This window comes from Equus przewalskii, chromosome 3, assembly GCF_037783145.1.
Source record: "Equus przewalskii isolate Varuska chromosome 3, EquPr2, whole genome shotgun sequence".
Taxonomy (NCBI): Eukaryota; Metazoa; Chordata; class Mammalia; order Perissodactyla; family Equidae; genus Equus; species Equus przewalskii.
Window position 1 is genome coordinate 112,365,593 of NC_091833.1, and position 22,466 is coordinate 112,388,058.

At 49.0% G+C, this 22,466-nt stretch overlaps 1 protein-coding gene across 13 annotated transcripts in view; it reads left to right on the forward strand.

Moving 5' to 3' along the window:
* SLC2A9 (solute carrier family 2 member 9) overlaps positions 1-22,148 on the forward strand; it is a 225,984-nt gene extending 203,836 nt beyond the window's left edge. For all 13 annotated transcript variants that reach the window (XR_011538319.1, XR_011538320.1, XR_011538321.1 and 10 more), the window contains one exon: positions 19,139-22,148. Coding sequence is in view for 9 of the 13 variants with exons in the window: in XM_070613243.1 (XP_070469344.1) it covers positions 19,139-19,390 (252 nt within the window). In the remaining 4 variants the exon portion in view is untranslated. The remainder of the gene's footprint in view (positions 1-19,138) is intronic.
* The last annotated feature ends 318 nt before the right edge of the window (positions 22,149-22,466 follow it).

The window sequence follows — 22,466 nt, forward strand, 5'->3', positions numbered from 1 at the left end:
GACCTTGGATTTCTCCGGACCTCTGTTCCTCATGTGGAGGTGGAAGATAATGCCAGCCTACTCAGAGGCTACTGTGAGACTAAGTTGTGTGATACTTGAAAAGCACTATTATACTGGATGGGTCACAGCAGGGGACAGGCCACGGCAGAGATGACAGAGGTGCTGGCTGGCAGATGAGCTTTGGGAAGTGGGACCTCGGGGTCTAAGGGGGCTGGAGACAGCAAGGTGGAACCACGGAACTGAGGAGTGGGGAGTGCATGCGTTGCTAGGGCTTCTGTAACAAACTACCACCAACTGAGTGGGTGAAAACCACGGAAGTTTATGCTCCTGCAGTTCTGGAGGCCAGAAGTTCAAAATCCGTCTCCCTGGGCTAAAGGCAATGTGTGAGTGAGGCCACGCTGCCTGCCGAGGCTCCAGAGGAGCGTCCGTCTCCTTGCCTTTCTCGGCTTCCAGAGCCGCCTTCCCCGCCTTGCTTGGCTGCTGGCCCCTTCCCTCTTCCTCTGTCTGCAGAGCCAGCAGCATAGATCGTGCTTCAGTGGGCCCATTGCTGCAGTGGTCACATGGCCGTCACCTTCTGTGTCGCTGCTCCCTCTTTTAAGGACAATTGTGACTGCATCTAAGGTCCACCAGGATAATCTCCCCATTGCAAGATCTTAACTTCATCACATCTGCACAGTCTCTTTGCCATCTAAGTTGACGGTCACAGGATATCAGCACCGGGATATCTTTGGGGGCCGTTATGCAGCTGACTACAGGAAGTAAGGGTGCATTTTGGAAGCAGAACTTGGACACATGATAGGGGATACCCAGAAGCCAGGCAGATGTGCTGCTGAGTCCCTGACTACTGCCCCACCCCCCACCCCCCAGCTGAGCACAGCATGGTCCTGAGAGCCACAGGAGGCGTCATGCAGTGCCAGCTTGGAGGTGGAGGGGCTCCAGCAGATTACAGAGGAGCCCGACATGCCTAGGAGCAGGGGACAGGCTGGACATTCATGTCCTGACTCATTACTTGCTAACTACAAATAGTAATCACCTGTCTGGCTTTAATGTTAGGTGTTTGGTGTTTGTTCCATGACTGTTGGACGGGCCCCCCTGGACCTTGAGTGCTCCGCTAGGGGACTTGCACTTGATCCTGTGGATGAGAGGTGCTCAGCCCTGGAAGGGCACGAGATCCACCTGAGGAGTTTAAGATCAGTGAGTGATTAATGCCTGGGACCTGCCACCCCCATCACCAAGATTCTGAATCAATGAGAGAGGAGGGTAGAATTATCAGTATTTTTTAAAGTGCTCCAGATGATCCTGCCATGTCAGCAGAGTTGAGAACCCCCGATGCAGATGTTTAGGAAACAGTGAAGGGGGCCAAGCAGTGGAATGAGTGATCAGATTTGTGTTTCAGGAAGACCCTTCTGGCTGCCTGGAGGCTGGATTGGAGAAGGCAGACTGTGGGCAGGGAGACCTGGGGGCTGGCATTTTCTGTCATCTGCAGGAGAAATGGCGCTCAGGCTTGGATTAGGACGATGGCCAAGGGGAGGGGTCAGTCAGGCACAGAGTAAATCCACTTTGCTGAGTGGGGTGGGGGAGCTTGCAGGAGGCAGCACCTGGGCCAAGACGCAAGCCCTCGCTGGGCAGACAGCTAAGCTGGTGACAATGACCCTGCCATCAGGGCAGCTCATGAGGATGGTCTGCCTCTCCTACAGATATGGTCCAGCATCAGCTGATCAGCACTGCTGCCTTCAAAGTTGAGCTCATGGCACAGATACCTCTGGACTGGTCCACAGAAAGATTTCTGCAGTTTAAACAAGGCCGTGGGCGTCATCAGGAGGGGAAACGAGGATTTTAGTCGCCAGAGAAGGCCCATGTGAGGGCCATTTGATAGCCAGGCCTTCTTTCCGCCTACAGCCTGCCCCTTTCAGCCAGCTCGTTCCCTTCCTTGCTCAGTTGTCTCAAGTCATGGAAGTGCTAATTGATTGTCAGTCTGTTCCCAGGAAGGATGTCCACGGGTGTGACACAGGCCTCACAGTTCAAAAGTTCAGCAGTACAGCGTCAAAAAAATGTTGAGTCTCTGCTTCCTTCCTATTCATAGAAAGGGTATTTTATAGGTCAGTAGTTTTTTAATATTTTCGCCCATCGAACCCTTGTGTAAGCAAAAACTTTCAAACTTAAAAAAAAAAGAGGGGGCAGTGAATAGGTAAAATGTCTAACACGGTTCCAAGAATCAAATGTGAAAGTAAAACTGAAAATCCAATGGAAGATAAAAAGGAAGGGATCATCATGACCAGGCTGGGGAAAGACAAGACCCTAAAAGGCCAAATGATGAGGAGAGAAGGGATGGATTCAGTGATCTCAAAATGAAGGGTTTCCACCCAGTGAGGGACGGCAAGGTCAAGGGTGCCGCAGACAAGGACTGAGAGGAGCCATGGGGAACCTCTAAATTGATCAGGATTAGTGCCTAGAATATCAAGGAGCTCCTGTCAGCCAACAATGAAAAGACAGGAGTCCTGCTAGGAAAGTGGGTCAAGAAGAAGACAGTGCGCTTCCCAGAACGAGAACCCTAAATGGTAACATGCAGAGGAAGAGATGCTGTAAAATAGTTTAAATCAAAGAACAGCAAATGAAAACAATAACACAGCTCTGTGTATTTGCACAATTATCAAAATTAGAAATTTACAGAGTACCACGTGTTACCAAAGATGCAGGGAGTTGGGAGCCCTCCTGCACCAGTGGAACAGTCTGTTGGCAATTAATCAAATTAAGCATCCGTATACCCCATGACCCCAAATTCCACCCCTAGTTAGATATCCCAGAGAAATTTTTGCCCAGGTCCATGAGATGGGCTGCACAAGAATACTAACTACGGCACTGTTTGTGGCAGTGAGGAGTGAGAGGTAACCTGGTAGCCATCCTTTGAGGAACACATACATAGAGCAAGAAGGTGCACACTGCGAAATAGGTGCGCTGCAGTGAGAAGCACCTTCAGCAGCAGTGAATACAAACCTAAACCCAGTGCTGAGGAAGTCAAGCACAGAGTGACATCTGTAGCGCAATACTACTTCCATAAATTTAAAACAGCACTGCAGATTTTCACAAAGACAGATGATAGATGATGATGATGATGAAGAAGAGAAGAAAGATGATAGATAGATAGATAGATAGATAGATAGATAGATGTAGATGGATGTAGATAGATGGGCAGATAGATGGATAGATAGGTAGATATGCATCCAGATAGATAGATAGGTAGGTAGGTAGGTAGGTAGGTAGGTAGGTAGATAGATAGATAGATAGATAGATAGATAGATAGATAGATAGATAGATGATAGATAGATAGATAGATAGATGGATAGACAGATAGATAGACAGACAGACAAGAAATATAGGTTGATTGAAGAACATTTATCAAATACTTAAACATGAGTTTGTCCAGAGTTGGGGTGAGAGCATTGCAGGGCAAAAAGAATAGAGTAGAGGTTGAAGATTAAAAGAGGAGAAACAAATGAACAGATACAAATAAGAGAGGAACATTGCACAGTCCAGTACTGACAGTATGTCAAGAGGTGAGGAATATGCTTAACTCGACCCTGTGCACTTGGGGTCGGAGTGCAGTGGGGACGGGGGCTGAAAGAGAGGGAGTGGGAGGAAAATAGCTAAGTAAGTTGAAGCCTCAGGACATGGTAACTGAGGAACAGCCTTGGCGCTTCTCCCACTGACCAGCTGGGGAAGGCTGGAGGTGGAGACTGGAGACAGATCAGCCACCCAGCCTTGCCCCCTGGAGCACTCCAGTAACACCCGCGTGACAGTAATGACATTGTCCCAATAATATCAGTGTTTCGCTGAGCATCTTTTTGTGTTTTGTGCCAAGCCCCAGACCTGATGTTTTATGTACGTTTTCTCGGGAGTGTGGCTCTGAGGGTTCATTCACTCAGCCAGTATTTGAAGCTGGCTGAGCGGGTCCCTTTAAGAGTCTGGAACAGAAGAGCAGTTCTCCGAAGGGACAGTCACTGAGCTGTCTCCTTCCTCTTTTTTTCCTTCCTCCTCCTCCTCCTCTTCCTTTCTTCTGCCTCCTCCTCCTTTTTTCCTGTAAAGTTATGAGGAAATTCTAATTATAAATGATTCAGGTTCACTGTAGAAACTACAAAAATATGTGTTAATGGGTTAATGATGCTGCTTCCTTCTTTTCTTCCAAATATATGTAATTTTTCATATTTATAAAAATTGGAACCAATTTTTTAGTTTTGTTTTTTGCTTTTCTCACCTGATATGATATTATGAGCATTTCCTTATGCCCATTTTTAAGGAAATTTTGGGGCATTTTTAAAACAAATTCCCTCTCGAAGCAGAGGTCCTGCGAGTTGGGGCATCTCCAGGGTCCCTGGGTTTTCAGGGCCCGTTCAGGAAACGCTGAATGTGTGACTATAGATGCGAGCGGAACGGCCTTGCTGGACACGCTGATAGAGACACCAGTCGAGTGGCCACATTTTGATTTTGTGCAATGTCAGCCTCCTGACCCAAGCCAGGGAAGGCAGCGATGAATCCTTTCCTTTCTGGATGGGAGCTTGCCAAGGCAGAGGGCCAGGCTCCCGGGGCTGCCCTTGGCGCTGATGAGTGTGTTAGAGAAACGAGTAACTTAGAGGTTCTGACTCACATCTCCCACCCCTGTCGGACCCTCCTGTGGGAGCAGCTTCGGCTTGCTGTAGACTCTATGAATGAGCTCTTTCCATTCTGCAGCCCCTCTGGAAGCCATCGCAGCCACGATCGAGAGCCATTGTATTCATTTTGGGTTCGTCATAACAAACTACCACACCATGGGAGACTTAGAAATTTGTTTCCTCACAATTCTGGTAGCTCGAAGTCTGAGATAGAGGCCTTGGCAAGGTTGACTTGTTCTGAGCCTTCTCTCTTTTGCTTGCAAATGGCTGTCTTCTCCCTGCGTCCTCACAGGGTCTTCCTTCTGTGTATGTCTGTGTCCTAATCTCCTCTTCTTGTGAGGACTCCGGCCACATCAGATGAGGGTCCACCCTAGTGACCTCACTTTACCTTAGTTACCTCTTGAGAGACCCTAACTCCAAATACAGTCCCACTCTGAGGTCCAGGGGGGTTAGGACTTCAGCATACGAATCTGGGAGGGGCACAATTCAGCCTGTAACAGCCAACCAATGGAACTGCTCAAGCATCTTGATCCTTTCACTCGTTCCAAAGTGTGTCAGCGGCACGTGTATCGCAATCCCAAACAGAGACTGCGAGGAGCCTGGACTTCCTCCTCAGAAAAAAATACCGGAGCCTGCTTGGCTCTGGACAATGGCATGAATCAAACCTGGAGGGTATCACACTCACTGGCAGTGGGGCCCCAGGCCGGCTCCTGAAGCTCTCCGAGCCTCGAGAGGTTCACACAGGGAAATCCTTAACTCTCCGTCACCCCTGGAGAATGAGGCTGTTGTGGTTCTGAGGGCACTGGGAGCAGCCCCCTCCACTGGCTGTGTGCTAGACCCTGACCCTGTCTGAGCACAGACCCAGGGAGAGCTCCACCCCGCCGCTTGCACGAGGGCTGAGGGAGTTCACACGGGTGAAGGGCTGACAGTACTGGCACAGCGGCAGTGCCACAGAAGCACTAGCAATTACTGTTGTCCCCTCCTCGGGTTGCAATAAGGATTAAAATGAGCAAAGGCTCTGTGACAGATGCCGCTGATGCCCCGCCCATGTCCCCTCAGCCTCACCGTCGTCTAGAGACGGTGCTGACAGTGCTACAAACAGTGTCTGTAACAGCCCGTTGGCAGCCCCGGGCCTCCCTGCGTTGGGCTTGTCCTCAGCCTGTGGGAGGAGCAGGCAGAAGTGTTGGGGTGGCCACAGCCAGTGCAGTTGGAGGATATGCGCCAACTTCCCCTCCTCGTGTGTGTGGGGGCAACTCTGCTGCGTGGTCCACGTCTCCCGCAGGTCCCCAGAAGAAGCACTGAGTCCCAGTTGGACACTTCCCCTTCGGTCTTAGTTTCCTAGCTGCCATAACAAAGTCCCACAAACTTGGTGGCTTAAAACAGTAGAAACTTCTCCTCTCAGGGTTCTGAAAGCTAGAAGGACAAAATGAAGATGTCAGCAAGGCTTCTGCAGGCTGTGAGGGAGCGAGCTGTTCCCTGGCCTCCTCTCAGCTTGCCGTGGCTCTCAGTGTCCCTCGGCCTATAGCTGCATCGCTGCACTCTCTGCCTCGTCGTCACCTGACCTTCCCTGTGTGTGTGCTTCTCCATGTCTCTTTTTATAAGGACACCAGCGATTGGATTTAAGGCCCACCACAATCCAGTATGACCTCACGCTAGCTTGATTACACCTACAGGGACCATTTCCAAACAATACCACATTCACAGGTACTGGGGTTAGGACTGCAACAAATCGTCTGGGGGGCACAATTCAGCCCACAACACCTTCCCTGTCTAGAGTGACCAGGTCATCCCAGTTTGCCCAGGACTGTCCCTGTAAGTCCCACATCCCAGAAAACCCCTTGGTCCCAGGGAACCCAGGACAGTTGGCCACCCTTCCCCCATCTCAGTTCCTCCCCACCAGTGTGCCATGGATCATCTCCCGACGAAGCGCCTTGCCCTCACCCCCTGTCTCAGGCTCTGCATCCGGGACCTCCCCGCCTGGGGCAGGACCTGAGACGCTCGCCCGTCTCCAGGACAGAGGAGCTTGATAAACAGGAGCTGCTGTGGTTGGTTGTTGTTCTGGTTGTCCTCATTTGTCAGGCACTATTTCAGATACAAATGAGACACAGTCTGAGAAACCGCGGAGACTTCGGGGTCAGAGTACCTGGCCTTGAGTCCTGGCGATGCCCTCAGCAATTAGGTGAAGGCCAGGCTGCTCAAACGTCCTCTGACTTGACTTGCTCTTTGAGCCGTAATTTTCATGTCTGTGAAACAAGAGAATTGGCCCCAGTTTTGCAGCTGGGATCTCGAAAGAATTGGAAATGAAATCAAGACTTGAGCTCAATGTCTGTCCGTGGACATTCAGGAACGGTTGCTGTCATGATCTGTATTAGTACTGGAAAGGTCGCTTCCTGCCATGCCATCCTAGGGTCACTTGGGAAGAGGAGGCAAGACTGAAAGAGCAATTCATGGAAAGTGCCAGAAGCCTACCCACCCCGTCCTAGCTGAGCCATCCGGGACAAGTTGCCCCTAGAAGCTTGCCTTCTCCCTGTCCTTCCCCCTCTCTCCGACCACCCTGCCCCCTCCTGCAAAATGTCCTACATATGAGGTGGGGTGGGGTGGGCCGCCCTGACCCCTGGGGAGATTAGTGTCATGCTCTGTCTCTGCCCTCAGTCACAGGCTGCCTCCTCCTCTGGGCCTTTGCCGTGGTCAGCATCAGCGTGTCCCTTGGGTGGTTCATTGTAAAGGCCTGCACACGACTCGACGTCTGCCATTAGCACCAATATTTCCTGCTTTGGAGAAAATTGCATGCAGTGCATGTCTGCTTGATTCCACCAGAGTTATAAAATTCCGTTTGAGTTCAATTAAGTCTGGAAAAGAGAAAATGATTCTTTTCAACGTGAAAAATATTGAGTCATATCCCAAATGCCTATGCAAAGCGATGGGGAGAGCTGATCTAGGAGGGCGGGATCTAAGGCAAACCACTGCCCCTCGCCTCTCGGGCGGTCCAGGTGATGCTCCTCAGTCTGAAGGCAGGAAGGAATGGCTTTCGCTTACTCGACCTCTTCCGGCGCCAGCATCACGCTGGGCCCTGGAGGCCGGGCAGTGAACAGCGGGGGCAGAGTTCTGCCCTAACATTTCAGAAAGAACAGACGTGCCCATCATGGGACAGGTGTAGTCTGCGCTTCACAGCAGGACGTGAAATGGGGGGCCTAATGGGGCTGACCAGTGCAGGGACCTTTCAAGCTGAGATTGAGGAAGTAAGGTGCGGAGGGAGGTGATGCCCGGAAGGGAGAAGGAAGATGCTGGCAGGAGCCCTGGGTGGGCATGAGCAGGCATCCGAGGGACTGAGAGGATTGCGGGTCATTCTGAGGGAGCACGGGGAGGCTGAGGTCACAGCCCCCAAGGCACTGAGGGCATGAGAGGCATTCGGGATTCATCTGAAGGACTGTTGGAAGCCACTGCGTGATTTAGAACATGATCCATTTTGCACTTTTAAAAGAACTCTTTGGCTGCCCGGTAGGAACCAGATTTAGTGTAGAGGCAGGAAAAATGGATGCTAAGATGATAGAAACCAAAACACTGGTTAATTCTCTGTATGTTCGGGAGAGCATTGACCAGAAAATGGCGTAAAGAACTTTCTGGAGTGGGGGAAATGTTCTACATCTCGTTAGAGGGGTTAGTTACACAGGGATATACTTTTCTCCAAACTCATTGAACTGGACACTTAAGATCTGTGCAGCTTATTACATGTAAGTTTTATCTTGCTTAAAAAAATTGTGTGTCTTACAAGAAAAATATGTTTCAAGGGAAAGTTATCAGGACTTAGTAGCAAAGATAGGCAGAGAGGGAGGAATTCGTCAAAGGTGGTTGCAGGTGTCGGTCTTGGGCGAGTGGGAGGATGGCAGCGCCATTCCAAGGACAGGTGGAGGAAGGGCAGCCTTGCCAGGGAGAGGGGGAGGCTGCGAGAGATGTGGGCAGAGTTGTCAAATGTGGCTTCCAGCAGGGCATACTGAGTTGAAATGTCACCAGGCAGCCACGGGGCTGTGTCTGCCACAAAGATTCTTGGGCAGCCCCAACAAAGTCTTAAGTGTACATATGACAGTGACTTGGGAGCCACAGAGCACACGGGAGATGTAAGTTGTCACTAGGATCTCTGCTCTCTTCCACCTTCCGCCAGAAACATCCTAATGTTTCAAGTCTACTTTGCTGGTAAAGTGCAGCAGCCTCACCTTTTAAAGCTCTTTGCAGAATCCGACTTACATGTGTGAGGCACCTGCCTTCCCGTCACTTCTTAAGTAGGGGTCCTGGCACTGACTCCTCCAGGATTTTGGTGTGAATCACCAATGAGCCAGTGTTCCTGTTCTGTGCCTGGAGGCGGAAACTAAGCAAAATTATGTTTTTGTCACATCATGAGACTCTAACTTGGACCGCCTTTTGTACCTCATGCATCTCCATAAAAGTCCTCTCATTTCGTTCATTTGTCCGCTCATTCAACGTACTTTATTAAGAAAATGCTTCCAGTGAGCCAGGCACTGTCTAGGGCTGGGGGTACAATGGAGAGCAGATGACGCGGATCCCGCCATCATGGAACTTACCACCCAAGCCAGGTTGTATAACCTGGGGCCTGTGGACACCAGAGGGCCTATGGGCGAACTTCAGCAAGATCATGAAATGCCCTCACGCCAGAAAAAGTGTTGAAAATGCCAAGCGTATGAGCTTCTCCTTTTTGTGGAGGAGGGGATTCATAGCTTTTTGTCAGGTTCTCAGAGAGGCATCTTGCACCTACTGGACAGTCCTTCCTCCGTCAGCTGGAGTCCCACACGGCTGCAGCCTCCGCACCTCTCGTCCTTCAGGGCAGGTGTCTATTGAAACGCAGGTGAACACACCAGCCTGCACGCCCCATCCACCCACATCCTAGATATACTCAAAATAAAGAGAAATGTTCCACCTGCTAGAAAACAAGGAGGGGTGTCATGGTTGTACCCATAATTGTGAGTACATCTCCAGAGGGTGGATGGGGTGAACTGATGGAGGGAATCTGGCCCCAAACGCATCCAGAACAGGACGGCTGAGTAAGGTGGAAGTAGCCCCAGGGCACAGGGAGCAGGGGACTGGTTAGGGCGCATCACCAGGAGTGGCCAGAGAAGGAATAGAGGCAAAATTCCCAGACCTGCGGAAAGACGAGTCCTCTGCATGAACGGGCCCACCTCACGCTCTGCAAATCGGCTGCAAAGGATGCCTTTCCAGACAGTGACGTGCAATTTAAGAGCACTGGAGTTAAAAAGAAAACCCTAGAAGTTCCATAGGGAAAAGGCAGACAACCTGAAAAGAAATGACAGTCAGATGACATCACACTTCTGCTGAGCGAGACTCTACCTGGAGGGTAAGGAGTACTGTCTTCAGTCTTGAGAGGAAAATATTCTGAAATTAGAAATCAGTACCTTCACGGATAAGAGAGGGGAGAAGGCGTTTTCAGACGTGAGGACCCAGAAAGCTTACCACCCACCATCAGCCAGCTGTGGCCTAGGGAACCTGCCTGGACGTATGTGTAATAACTTACTGGGTGCGCCACAATGCCAAAGCCTGGCCACCCGGAGCCAGTTTGCCAAGTGCTTAAGATCATAGACTTTGGATTTGCAGCCTAACACTAACCAGACAGGAGGCCCTGGGCAAGCTGCTAAACTCCTCTGAGTACAGAGAACTTCGCCCAGTATTGGGCCCGGAATCCCCAACAAATATGGCTGAGGACGAACATGAGTATTAGGAATATTGGCAGTGCTCCCAGGAGAGCCCAGGCCAAAGGCTGGCCCACCTCCTCCTCACATGTCTGTTGTAGAGACTAATCATTTCAAATATCCTTTCTTCTTGACTTGTCCATTCCAATAGCAAAGTATTTGAATTTGCCTGTTTCAACCGCATATCCTTTATTTCACAGCCTAGATCCAGGTTTTGCAATTATGCAGTAATAAAATGATAGACTGTTGGAGCTAGAGGTATTTTGGTCTGCTCAGATTGCCCTAACAAAATGTCATAGACTGGGGGCTTAAACAACAGAAATTTATTTTCTCCCAGTTCTGGAGGCCGGAAGTGCGAGGTCAAGATGGCAGCAGGGGTGGTTGCTGGCGTGAGCCCTCTTCCTGGCTTGCAGGTGGCCCTTTGCATTGTGGCCTCACGTGGCCTTTCCTCGAGGTGTGCACTTGGAGGGAAAGACACTCTCTCTCTTCCTCTTCTTAGAAGGCCACTAGTCCTGTTAGATTAGGACCATCCTTATGACCTGATTTAACCTTAATTAGCTCCTAAAAGCCCCGTCTTCAAATATGGTCACATTGGAGATTAGGGCTTCTCCATGTCAATTTGGGGGGACACAACGCAGTTCATAACAGGAGGGAAACTTAGAGACAGATTGATTCATTTGTTCCGTAAATCTCCATGGACCACCTGCTATCATCCATGCACCGGGCCACAGCGATGGGCAAAACCAGACATGACCGGCTGCCCTCCTGAGAGCACAGTCCAGCAGGAGACCGTCACTGATCAAGCAGTCACACACCTAACTCTGCAAGATGGAAGGAAGGTGGACAGAACTAGGAGAAATGATGATCGAGGGCCCGGGCCTGGGTGCAGGGCAGACTGCCTGGAGAACGAGAGCAGAGATCAGAAAGACGACAGGAGTTGAGGAAGTGAAAAGTCGGGGAAAGAGGGAACAGCAAGTGCAGACGCCCTGAGTCAGCAGGAAGCATGGTGGGAGGTGGGAAGGAGGAAGAGCCCATGTGAAGGAAGCACAGGGAGCAGGATTGGTGGAGAGGAGGAGACCTCATCAATTTTCAGGGCAAGCTAAGGACGTTGGTCTTCATCCCAAGAGCAACGGGAGGAGACTGAGGAGTTTTAAGCAGAGGGCTGGCATGACCAAGGGATGTTGTTTTGGTTTGTGTGGGTTTTTTTGTTAGTAGGACTGGCCCTGAGCTAACACCTGTTGCCAATCTTCTTCTTCTTGCTTGAGGAAGATTGGCCCCAAGCTAACATCCATGCCAATCCTCCTCTACCTTGTATGTGAGTCACTGCCACAGCATGGCTTGACCAGTGGTGTAGATCAGGGCCAGGATACAAATCCCCACACCCAGGGCGCGAAAGTGGACTGCCTGAAACTTAACCACTACGCCCCTGGGCCAGCCCCCCAAGGTTTGTTTCTGAAAGACTCTTCAGGTGCACTGTGAAGAACAGAATGAGGAGAGGCCCCCTGGGTGGGGGACACCAGTTAATAAGGTGAGAGGCAGTGGTCCCTTGGGTGAGGCAGAGGTCAACAAACTCTGGCCCACCACCTGGATTATGTTTTTAAATAAAGTTTTATTGGAACACCGTCATGCACATTCATTTATGTATTGTCATCTTCAGTTGCCTTCCCACGGCGAGGGCAGAGTCCAGTGGTCCTGACAGAGACCGAATGGCCCTTTGTAGAAAAAGTTTGCTGAGCCCTGGGCTAGACTTCCAGAGTGGAGGTGCCAAGGGAGGCTAGACTAGGGACCTGTATAAGGAAAGAAACAGCCCAGGACTTGGTGGCTGGATCCCACACGACCGCTGGGGGGACAGGAGTCGTCCCGGGTGACGATCAGGTTTTCAGCTGGCATAGTCGAGCCTCAAACGCTGTCATCTACCCTGTGCACAGACAGGCAGAGGAGCCAACACTTACGTAATGCTGGGTGCCAGGCGCTGTTCTCCACATGCTACAGTTAACTCATGTAAGAAAACAGACTGAGGGCTGGCCCGTGGCCAAGTGGTTAAGTTCACGTGCTCTGCTTTGGTGGCATGGACTTACACCGCTCATCAAGTCAGGGTGTGACAGCATCCCACATAGAGGGACTAGAATGACCTGCAACTAGGATATACAACTACATACTGGGGCTTTGGGGAGAAAAAAAACGAAGAGGAAGATTGACAACAGATGTTAGCTCAGGGCCAATCTTCCTCACCAAAAAATATACCTTAAAAAGAAAAAAAGAAAGTCTGTGCCAGACACTGTGGTGGGTTCTTGGGACCCAGAGAGGAGTGACGTGTGCCCCCAATCTCAAGGAGATCACAGTTGGGATGCGGCCAACTCGAAAACATGGGACGTGCTCAGGAGAGGTTTGTGCGTGTAAAGGTCTCACGGAGAAGACACGCTTGGACCTAGCGTGGAGGATGAAAGAGTTTTCTCAGTATAGAACAGGATACTTTTTGAGTCTCCAACGTGACCATATTTGGAGATGGGGCTTTTAGGGGTAATTAGGGTTAAGTGAGGTCGTAAGGATGGGGTCTTAATCCAGTAGGACTAGCGGCCTTATAAGGAGAGGGCGAGAGAGCCTCTTTCCCTCCAAGAGCGTGGAAGAGGCCACCCTTGCTCTTTCCGTGAGCATCCGAGTCTTCTCGTTTGCTTGCTGTATAAAGCGTCACCGTGAATAACCCGGTACCGTGTTCGAGATCGTCAGTGCTGACGGGAACGTGTGCTGCCTGCTGCAAGGAGGTCGACGAGGTCAGTTCTCCCAGGGGCGTGGCCCCTACTGCAAGGATTACTCACTCTAACTCAGAACGCTTTCTCCTGTTGATAGTCCGGTTGAATGGCTACTTCTAAATTTAACCCAGAATTACATAGGGTTATAATTTTGTTACCTCTGGAGCGCGTGGCTTTTTGTGGGTAGACTTCCAGGCGGCGCCGGTGCCCCGCACGTCTACGCAGCTGATCTGGAAAGGGATGCAGGCGCTCCTTTGTCAAAGCGCACAGCATCGTTCCAGCAACGTGCTGTGCGTCTGCTCTCCTCATTTGAGGAAGTTGCTGGCTTTAAAGAGCTGCTGCGTTTTCACATGATTCTGATAAACGGGAGTAGAAGAAAGCTGAGATTTCTCTTTAATATCAAGGACCTTTTTCCTAAAAATAGCACTTTGGCAAAATTGCCTTATATTTTTAGCATTATTTGGCAGTATAGTGCATTCTCAAAAGAAATTTTTTTCTCTGTATCAGAGAATATGAACATTTTAATGACCATTTCTAATAACACAGAAGGTATGTTTAGAGAAGTAGAGTAACTCTAGCCAATAGCTTTTATGTAAGATGGAGAAGGGGTGTTCGCCGGGTGAGAGGGCCCAGCACCTACACCTGATGAGGTACTAGGCTGTCTCTCCTACTTCCCTTCCCTCTGGGGTCCTGGGGGATCAGAGGGCCAGCTGCCTGCCTCCGCCCTCTAGACTGTTCCACAGCTAAACCACTTGCAGGGTGAGCCCTGTGGCCTGGGGGATTTTTTCAAATTGAAGTTTTATATTTGCCCCCAGCCTTATAGCTTTCTTCTTGGTAAAATTCCATTCAATACTTGTTCACCAGGAGTGAATTCCTGCTTGATTTCAGGCTCTTTCATATATACTGTAATACATGGTATATACACATGTAAATTTTTATTATAATTATGAAATACGTTATATGCAAAAGAGTATGAAATGCATCATCTATACAAAAAGAATAATTTTATTCTTGTAATTATAGAATACATGCTATATAAAAATAGTAGGAAGGTAATCAGTGTACCTCCTCAGCCAGCCTAAGCCTTTGGAAGGCCCGGGGGGCCTCGCCCTGACCCCAGGGAACCAGAGCAAGGATTCTGTACTAATCATTCTCTTGGTTTTCTTTACAGTTTCACACTCATATTGATGCTCCCCTGAACAATCTAGTGTTTCGCTTTGTCTGCTTTTTGTGTTTATATAGAGAAAATCATCGTGAAGGTATTTTTCTGGGCCTTGTTCTTTACTCTTCATGTCTTCTTGAGCGCCATCCGTGTTGAGATGCGTAGCTATGGGCCATTGGTTCTCACTGCTCTGTGGTAGTCCTTTGTCTGCGTGGACCCCGATTTATTTATCCCTTCCCCTTCCGGTGAGCATGTGAGTCATTTCCCATTTGCTCGCTCTACAAACAGTGTTACCGTGAACATCCCAGGACAGCGTGCAAGAGCTTCTGTGCCGACGGGAGTGCTGGTTGTCCACCGTGCAGTGAGGAAGCCACTAGCCGGGCGGGACTGTTGAGCGCCCCAAATGTGGCTCGTGCAGCTGAGGAACTGAACTTTTAATTAATTTCAATTCAAACGGCATTGCTCTGGAACATACGTACCCGGAGTGTCATTGCTGGGTCATAGCACGCACAACTTCCCCTGGACTCGGTAGTGCCAAGGTGTTCTCCAAAGTCATTACAGCTCTTTACGGTGTCACCCACAGGTATGAGAATTCGTATTGCTCATCAACACTTCGTGTTGCATCGTTGGGCTTTTTACATTTTTGCTCACCTGATAGGTGTGAAACGGTATACATTACAGTTTTAACTTGTGCTATCCTGAATTGCTAAGAACAACGAGCAGCTTTCCATCAGCGTGTTTGCTATTTGTATTTGCTCTTCCGTGAAACGTGTGTTCATCCCCTCCGCCCTTTTATCTGTCAGGCCATCTTTTTCTTATGGGCTCCTAAGAGTTGTCTTGTTAATTTGGGTATTCATTCTTAGCTGTGTGTCACAACACCTTCCCTCCGTCTGTGGCTCTTGTACTCTCTTGATGGTGCCTTTTGAGGAATAGACGCTCTGAGTTTCAAGTAGCCGGCTTTATCGATTTTCTCACTTATGGACTAAGCTTTATGAATGTGAAAGTGTTTTACGGAAAACCTTGAATGTGGTTAAGTCTGTTTTATGAACAGGGAAAATAAGGCCCAGACGGGCTGTGGGCGCTTCCTGGGGTCACGGGAGGGGCTGGGTATTTGGTGGAGTGGGGTCTGGAATGGAGGTCTGTCGATTCTTCGGCAGCGTGCTTCCCACTGCAGACAGGCTGCCTCTCAACTCCTCGCTCAGGGGGCACCGGACAGACCCTCCCACACCGGCAGTAACTCAGGCGTGGTGGAGTAACCTCTCAGGAGCAGCGGGGCACAAAGCGGATTCTGAGCTGTTTTGAGGTAAAGGAGGAGACAGGAAAAAAGGACATTCTCTGTGCCCGGCATTTTGCCGGACAGATTGCATCTAATGAAGTTGCCCAAGGAAGGCAGACAGAGAGAGACAGAGACCTCCGGGTCAGGCCGACCTGGGTTCAAATCCAGGGGCAGCCGTCACCAGCTGGCTGACTGCAGGCCAATCCCTCACCTCTTCTGACCTCCATTTCCTCACCTGGGAGAGGAGGTTAAGAAGACCTACTTCCCAGCTGCGGGCGGGGACACTGTAGGATCCCAGTACCCTTTCACTCCCCAGCGCTCACACACAACAGCGAGGGAGGCGTGATAAATAATGGAGAGAGGGCGAGCTCCCCGTCAGGCCGACTTCAGTGTGAGTCCTGACTCATTTATCCCTTCGTGGCCTTGGACCTGTTTCAGAACCTCTCTAATCCTCAATTTCTTTTTTTTTTTTTAATGGAAATAAACATGGCTGTATCACAGTGTGGGCTGTGGGCGTCAGATGAGATAATGTCTGTAATATTGCTGGCACTCAGGAGGTGCTTCATAAGTGCATTTCTCTTCCCAGATTATATGCAATCACGTACTTGCAGTAATGCCAGGTTGTTGCATGATTGCCGGCATGGAATCATTTAGGTCAGATACTAGCAAATGTCCCTTGGCTGTCAGGCACACAGTGAATTCCAGCTCCCAGCCATGTGGCTCCCTGCATCCATGCAGTGCTCTCAGCCCTGCTCCAGCGCTGGCAGGACCTTCTGTTTGAACATCGGGGCTTGGCGTGGCCTGAGGGTTTTTCCCCCGTTGATTCTTCAGCCAGGTGTCTCCTTGTCCTCTCTCCCGTCCTTACTTTCTGAGCCATGAGCACAGTGTGACACACATTGCTCTGGGCTTAGACTGCCAGACTTGAATCAGCTTTGCCTCTCGGGCCAAAAGCGCTGGACTGACAACTTCCCCCCTCAGTCTCCTCGTCTGTAAGATAGGAGCAGTGCCACAGGGCTGGTGCCAACGTTAAACCAGTCAACGGTCCCAGCTGACTGAGAGATCAATAATCAGTGCCACTGTCAGCATTAGGCTGGCCCTTCCTGTCCCCCAGCCCAAACCCTATTCCAGCCCCGCTCGTCCTAGCAGTGTGACCCTGGGCAAGCAGCATGACCCCCTCTACCTTGATTTCCTCCTCTGTAAAGAGGGACCAAATGGGCCTGTTTCCCCATTGCAGGAATGAGCACACTTATAAAAGATGCTCACTTTGAGGAGTTCCTTCTCTCCTCTCACTTCATAAGCCGGCCTCACCAACACCCCTTATTCAGGAGCACGTGTCTGCAGAGCCGGTTCCAGGATTATGGAATTCTAGAATTCTGGAATTCTACCTGTATGAGTGTGTGTCTGCTGCAGGCTCCATCCCTCCATAAGAGTGGTCACTGAAGGGGAAGGAGAGCCAGCTGGACTTTTCATCTGGGGCCAGTGGGGAGGAGCCTGTGCCCAGGAGGCGGGCCCTCTCACCTGGCCTCCCCATACCTTTGCCCCCTGAAACTCCTGAGGGGGGCAAGTGTCCTTTCCCAGGATGACTGTAATAGCCACAGGGTTCTTAACGCAGTTCCATGAAATTGTGAGAAAAATCCTAGTGCCACTGATCGAGTCTTGGGAAAGGAAGCCAAGCAGGTGGCAGCCCTGAAGGTGGCAGAGAAGTCCCAGACAGCTGCAGGTGCAGCCTGGGTGGGGAGGGAGCCTCTCTGAGCCTCAGTTCACTCATGCATTCAATAAACATTTGTTGAGTGCCTCCTATGTGTCAAGCACTCTTTTGGGTTCTGGTAACACAAGAAAAATAACAGCTCCTGCCCTGTCCTTTGGCTTAGCAGGATCACTCCGGCTTCTCTCTTGAGAAGAATCTTAAGGGGCAGGGGAGAAGTAGGGAAATAAGTTGAAAAGCTATTGCAATAATCTGAGCAAGAAATGATGGTGGCTTGCCCCAAAATGGTAGCAGTAGAAGTGGTGACAAGCACTAGGATCCAGAATATATTTCAAGACACAGCCAACATGACTTCCTGATTGATAAGATGTGGATGGGAGAGAGAAAGAGGGGCCAGCTCTGCCTCTGAGTGTTTGGTTGGCCTAAGCAAATAGAAGGATGGAGGTGCCATCAGCCGAGATGGGGAAGACCAGAGCAGGAGCAGTTTCTGAGGCTCCCTTTGGGACTTGATAAGTCAGATGCCCATTCAGCATGCAATGGGGATATTGAATGCCATGTTGGACATATCTCATTTAATCTCCCAAACGATATGTGGTCTGTATCACTGTGGCAGAAATGAGGAAACTTCAATCAGTGGATTCAAGTTCTGTCCCAAAATGGCACATCTTAAGTGTTGGCACAGCATGTAAATAATGGAGCCAGGATTTGAAACTTACCCAACTGACTGCAGAGCCCACACTCTGCCTTCTCTGTGCTGCTCATGGAATCTGTGGACAAGGGGAAGGTACCTACCCTCAGAGCTAAGATCTCCCAGGTGTGGGACATTTACTACATCCAGAACTGTTCTATGGGCTTTAAAGGTAGTATCCCGCTTAATCCTTCCAACAACCCCATAAGTACCATTATTATCCTCATTTTGCCGCTATGGAAACTGACGCCCAAAGAGCCTCAGATTCAGTGAATGGTGGATCTGAGATGTGATGCAGACATCAAGCTCTTAAGTACTATGTTATACTCCAAAAATAAATGTCAAATCAAAGAATAGCATGGAATTGACTGAAGTCAAGATATTGCTTCCTGTAAAGTATCATTCAAAAACAGGGTCACCTTATCTTTGAATCAACAGACATTTGTTGTGTGAAAAAGCCGCAGTCCTAACGACTGGAAGCCGTAAAGTCTTCTATTTAACAAACATTTAGTGAGCAACTGCCAGGCTCTGTGCGAGGCCCCATAGCTGCTGCCTGAGTCACTGAGAAGCTCAAGGTCTAGTGCAGTTGGCAGTCATTCTAGTCCAGGCATTAGGTGTCGTAATCAGGACACATGAAACAGAGTGATTGCATTCTACGTTTCTCTTCTTTCATGTCTCTTATTTGTACACGGCTATATCCGAGTGTCAGTTAGTGAGTATCTTTTGCGTAGTAGGAAAAATGGTATTATCTTGGCCTAGTCTATGCTCCATAATTTTCTTTTGAACTAGGGAATTTCGCTCCCCTTTTGACATACTTTTCTCAAGTGTATATTGTGGGGGAGAAGGAGAATGTGGTTAATGGTAAATATGAACTTAAGATAATGTTCAGCAAGTATTACATTTTGCTTTCAGGATTAATTCTTATATGCCTAGTTTTCAAGAAAAATAAAGACTGCCATTTCCTCATCTTTGCCAGGGTTTGAAGTTGATTTATTCCTGCCTCCTGTGAGAGCATCTTATCTAGACGTTTATAAGGCACATTTGCCTATGGATGCAGCATCACACATGTGGTGTTTTATCCAGGAATATTGATACATGAATTGGGATCTATAAAAAAAAAATCTATCCAGAAATGATTTTGCAGCCGGGTTTGTGACTGTCTATTTGATGTTTTTTATCTCTGCCTTTCCACAGAAAAGTCTGGACACCTACTGTTTCCTGGTCTTTGCTGCAATCTGCCTCACAGGTGCTGTCTATTTCTATTTCGTCCTCCCTGAGACCAAAAACAGAACCTATGCAGAAATCAGCCAGGCATTCGCCAAAAGGAACAAGGCATTCCCACCAGAGGAGAAGATCGACTTAGCTGTAACTGACGACAAGATGATTGGGAAGCCTGAACCGGACTCCTCCACCCTGGACAGCTACGTCAAAAACGGGGTTGTGTAGATGGATGATCGCACCGCTTCAGGAAACCAAAGATTTCCTCTGAATTTAACATTTTTAAGTGTTTAAAAATAAGCCTTTGCTAATCTAACCCTGCAACCATTTGGGCTTTCAGGAAGCTGGAAAGAATTACCCCATGTTTTGGCAGACCCAACATTCTTCTGTATAGGTCACCTGCCTTCTTCATGACTTGGCCTATGGCTTCAAAATGAAATTGGAGAAATAGAATTTGAATGCTTTCTCGAAGGAGAACAGTATGGCTTGACCGAAGGCCTGACGGACTGGAACTCACAGGCTGAACCCTAGTCTCAGCCCTTCTCATAAGTAGCCTTGAGCTGCCCTTGACCTGGATCCTGAAGCCTCAGTGGACCCCTGGCTTTGGTCCTGGATGAAGGTTTCAGAATTCAGTGGGGAGACTCCCCCATCTCCTAATAAATGCCTGTTTCCAATCTTTGGCTCTGCCTTTTGGATCTCAGGCTCAGGAGGGCCTGAAACCAACCCACCGTCCTCCAGGTTCTGCCTTTCCCGGGCTATGTGCCCGTGGGGCTCAAGACCTCCAGCCCCACAACATCTTCACATCAGAGTATCAGATGTGTCGTAAAAGGCATAGAGCGGGTCAATATGTGGAAAACCTGGAGAGGCAGAGGTATGAAGTCACTTTCCAGGAGCAGGGCCAGGGACTGCAAATCAAACTCTGATCATTTGAAAAAACAATATTAAGAATAAGAGTATTAAGCTCTGAAGCTAAACCTAGACTTGGAGAGGAAGCACATTGTGACTGATTGGTGATGTCTGCCACAGGTGCAAGAGTGGGAATGTCACAGAGGCACCCCATGTTTGCCAATCATGGAGGAGATTTATGCGAAAGATAGTGTATTGTGGTTCTCCAGAGGAAAAGAATATGTATAATTTGTTGTGAGGAATTGGCTCATGTGATTATGGAGGCTGAGAAGGCCCACAATCTGCCATCTGCATGCTGGAGATGCAGGAAGGCTGGAGGCCTGAGAATCAGGAGACCCAGTGGTGTGAGCTCTTGTCCAGGTCCAAAGGCCTGAGAACCAGGAGCCTGATGGTGTAAGTTCCAGTCGCAGGGCAAAAGAAAAGCGATGTCCCAGCTCAAGCGGGCAGGCTGAGGGCAAATCTTCCCTCCTCTGCCAGTTTTCTCTTCAGGCCCTCAACGGGTTGGATGAGGCCCACCCACATTGCAGAGAGCAATCTGCTTTACTCAGTCTACAAATTCAAATGCTAATCTCATCCACAGGAACCCTCACAGACCTGCCCCAAAGTGGTGTTTAACCAGCTGTCTGGACATCCCATGGTCCAGTCAAGTTGGCACATAAAATTAAGCGTCACAAGTCCACCCCTTGTCGACTTGGCACCTATATACATCTCCTTAAATCATACTTAATCTTCAAATAAAGACAATAATGAGGTCGTAACTCCACCTAACGTGATACAACTATCCTGCCTACAACTGAAAACATATTAGCCCCTTCCCCCAAAAGGAGATAAAGTCCTTGAGTGAGGTTCTCTTCTCCTTGATATCCCATAACTTAAGTACTATGATGCAAAATTAACAAACTTGAATTTTATGACCTAAAATCAACACATCTTGTGTTACATGGTAAGGGAATAAAAGAGGAAAGAAAACAAAGATATTGTTAGATAGACAAACAGATAAACAAAGTATTCATAACAAAATAAGGAGGAAATCCTCAGGACAATTACAGTCCTCATTTCTATAAGTGGTCATGTGGTCATAGCTGGTGTTGATAAACACCTTCTTCCACTAGCCACTCTGCGTTCCTTTTGCCTTCAGCAAGCACCTCAGCTGGTCATGGTTCTTTACCTGGTGGAGTGACCGAAACGATTCTTGAAGGGTCTGGGCCATTAGTAGGCCTGCCTGAATTAGATTGTTGTAGTTTTCCATTGCCTTTAATCACAGGGCATGGTGATACTGAGAGACGCCCAAAGGGATCTCCTGTGTTCCAGACACACTCTCCCTTCCCGCCATTGTGGTGTAGCAGCCAATTTCCCCTTGGTAGTTAGGATCACTCGCCCCAGCCGGCACAGTAACTCCCTTTCACTGTTTGCACCCATGACCCAGTCAAGTTAACACGCAAAATTAACCATCACAGACAGTGAGTTCTCCATTACTCAAAGTGCTCAAGCAAAGGTTGAGTGATTGCTTGTCTTGACTGTTGTTGTTAGGGAAATCTGTGTCAATGTTGGAAGAAGTTGCTAGGAGTAGATATGTTTAAGGACTCTTCCAACCCTTATGTGCTAGGGTTGTTTGGGTTGGAACAACTTGCAGCGTGCCGTGATAATGCCTGCCTTGTGGGTTGGGTGATACCCTACACTTGCCTCCAGAATGAAACAAACGTAAGTGCCCATATGTAGATGAAAGGGCATGTGAATTAGCACCTGTGTGTTTGAATTTAGCATGTCGCAGTAGGAGTGGAGCCAGAGGGGAGGGGAAAGGCTCTGGACCTAGCAACCCCACTGGAATCCCTTCGTTTTTTTCTGACCATTCTGGACAAAGGCAGCCGTGCCAAAATCTGAGTTCTGATTTTCCTCTCCTACTGAATATTTTTTCATCACTGGTCTTCTCCTTTGGTTGATTGCCAGTTCAGTACACCATAGCATCCAGCTTTGGTTTGGCTGAAAAATTTGGACAGTGTTTGTCAATATGGTGAGAAAGTGAAATGTGAGTACAAGAAGTACCTGAGACCAAAAAGGCCAAATAAAGTATAAAAAGAAATAGGAGCTTTTGAGTGTTCTCTTTCATTTGCAGACTTGAGTATTTAGTCACTAAATATTTACTAGGTGCCTACCATGGACCAGGTATGAGGTGGGCACTGGGGATACAGCAGTGAGCAAAAGTCCACTGCCCTTGGCTGCCTTAGCTCGTGTCCACCACAGAAGAGTGAACATCAAAGAAGCATTAACGAGAAAGTGAAATCAGTGCCGGGGCCGGGGGGACATGGCGTTATAGGAACATGTAACAGGGCCACCTAGTCTGAGGTTGGGGTGAGAGAGGAGAATCAAGAAAGCTTTCCCAAATAAGTACAGAAGTGGA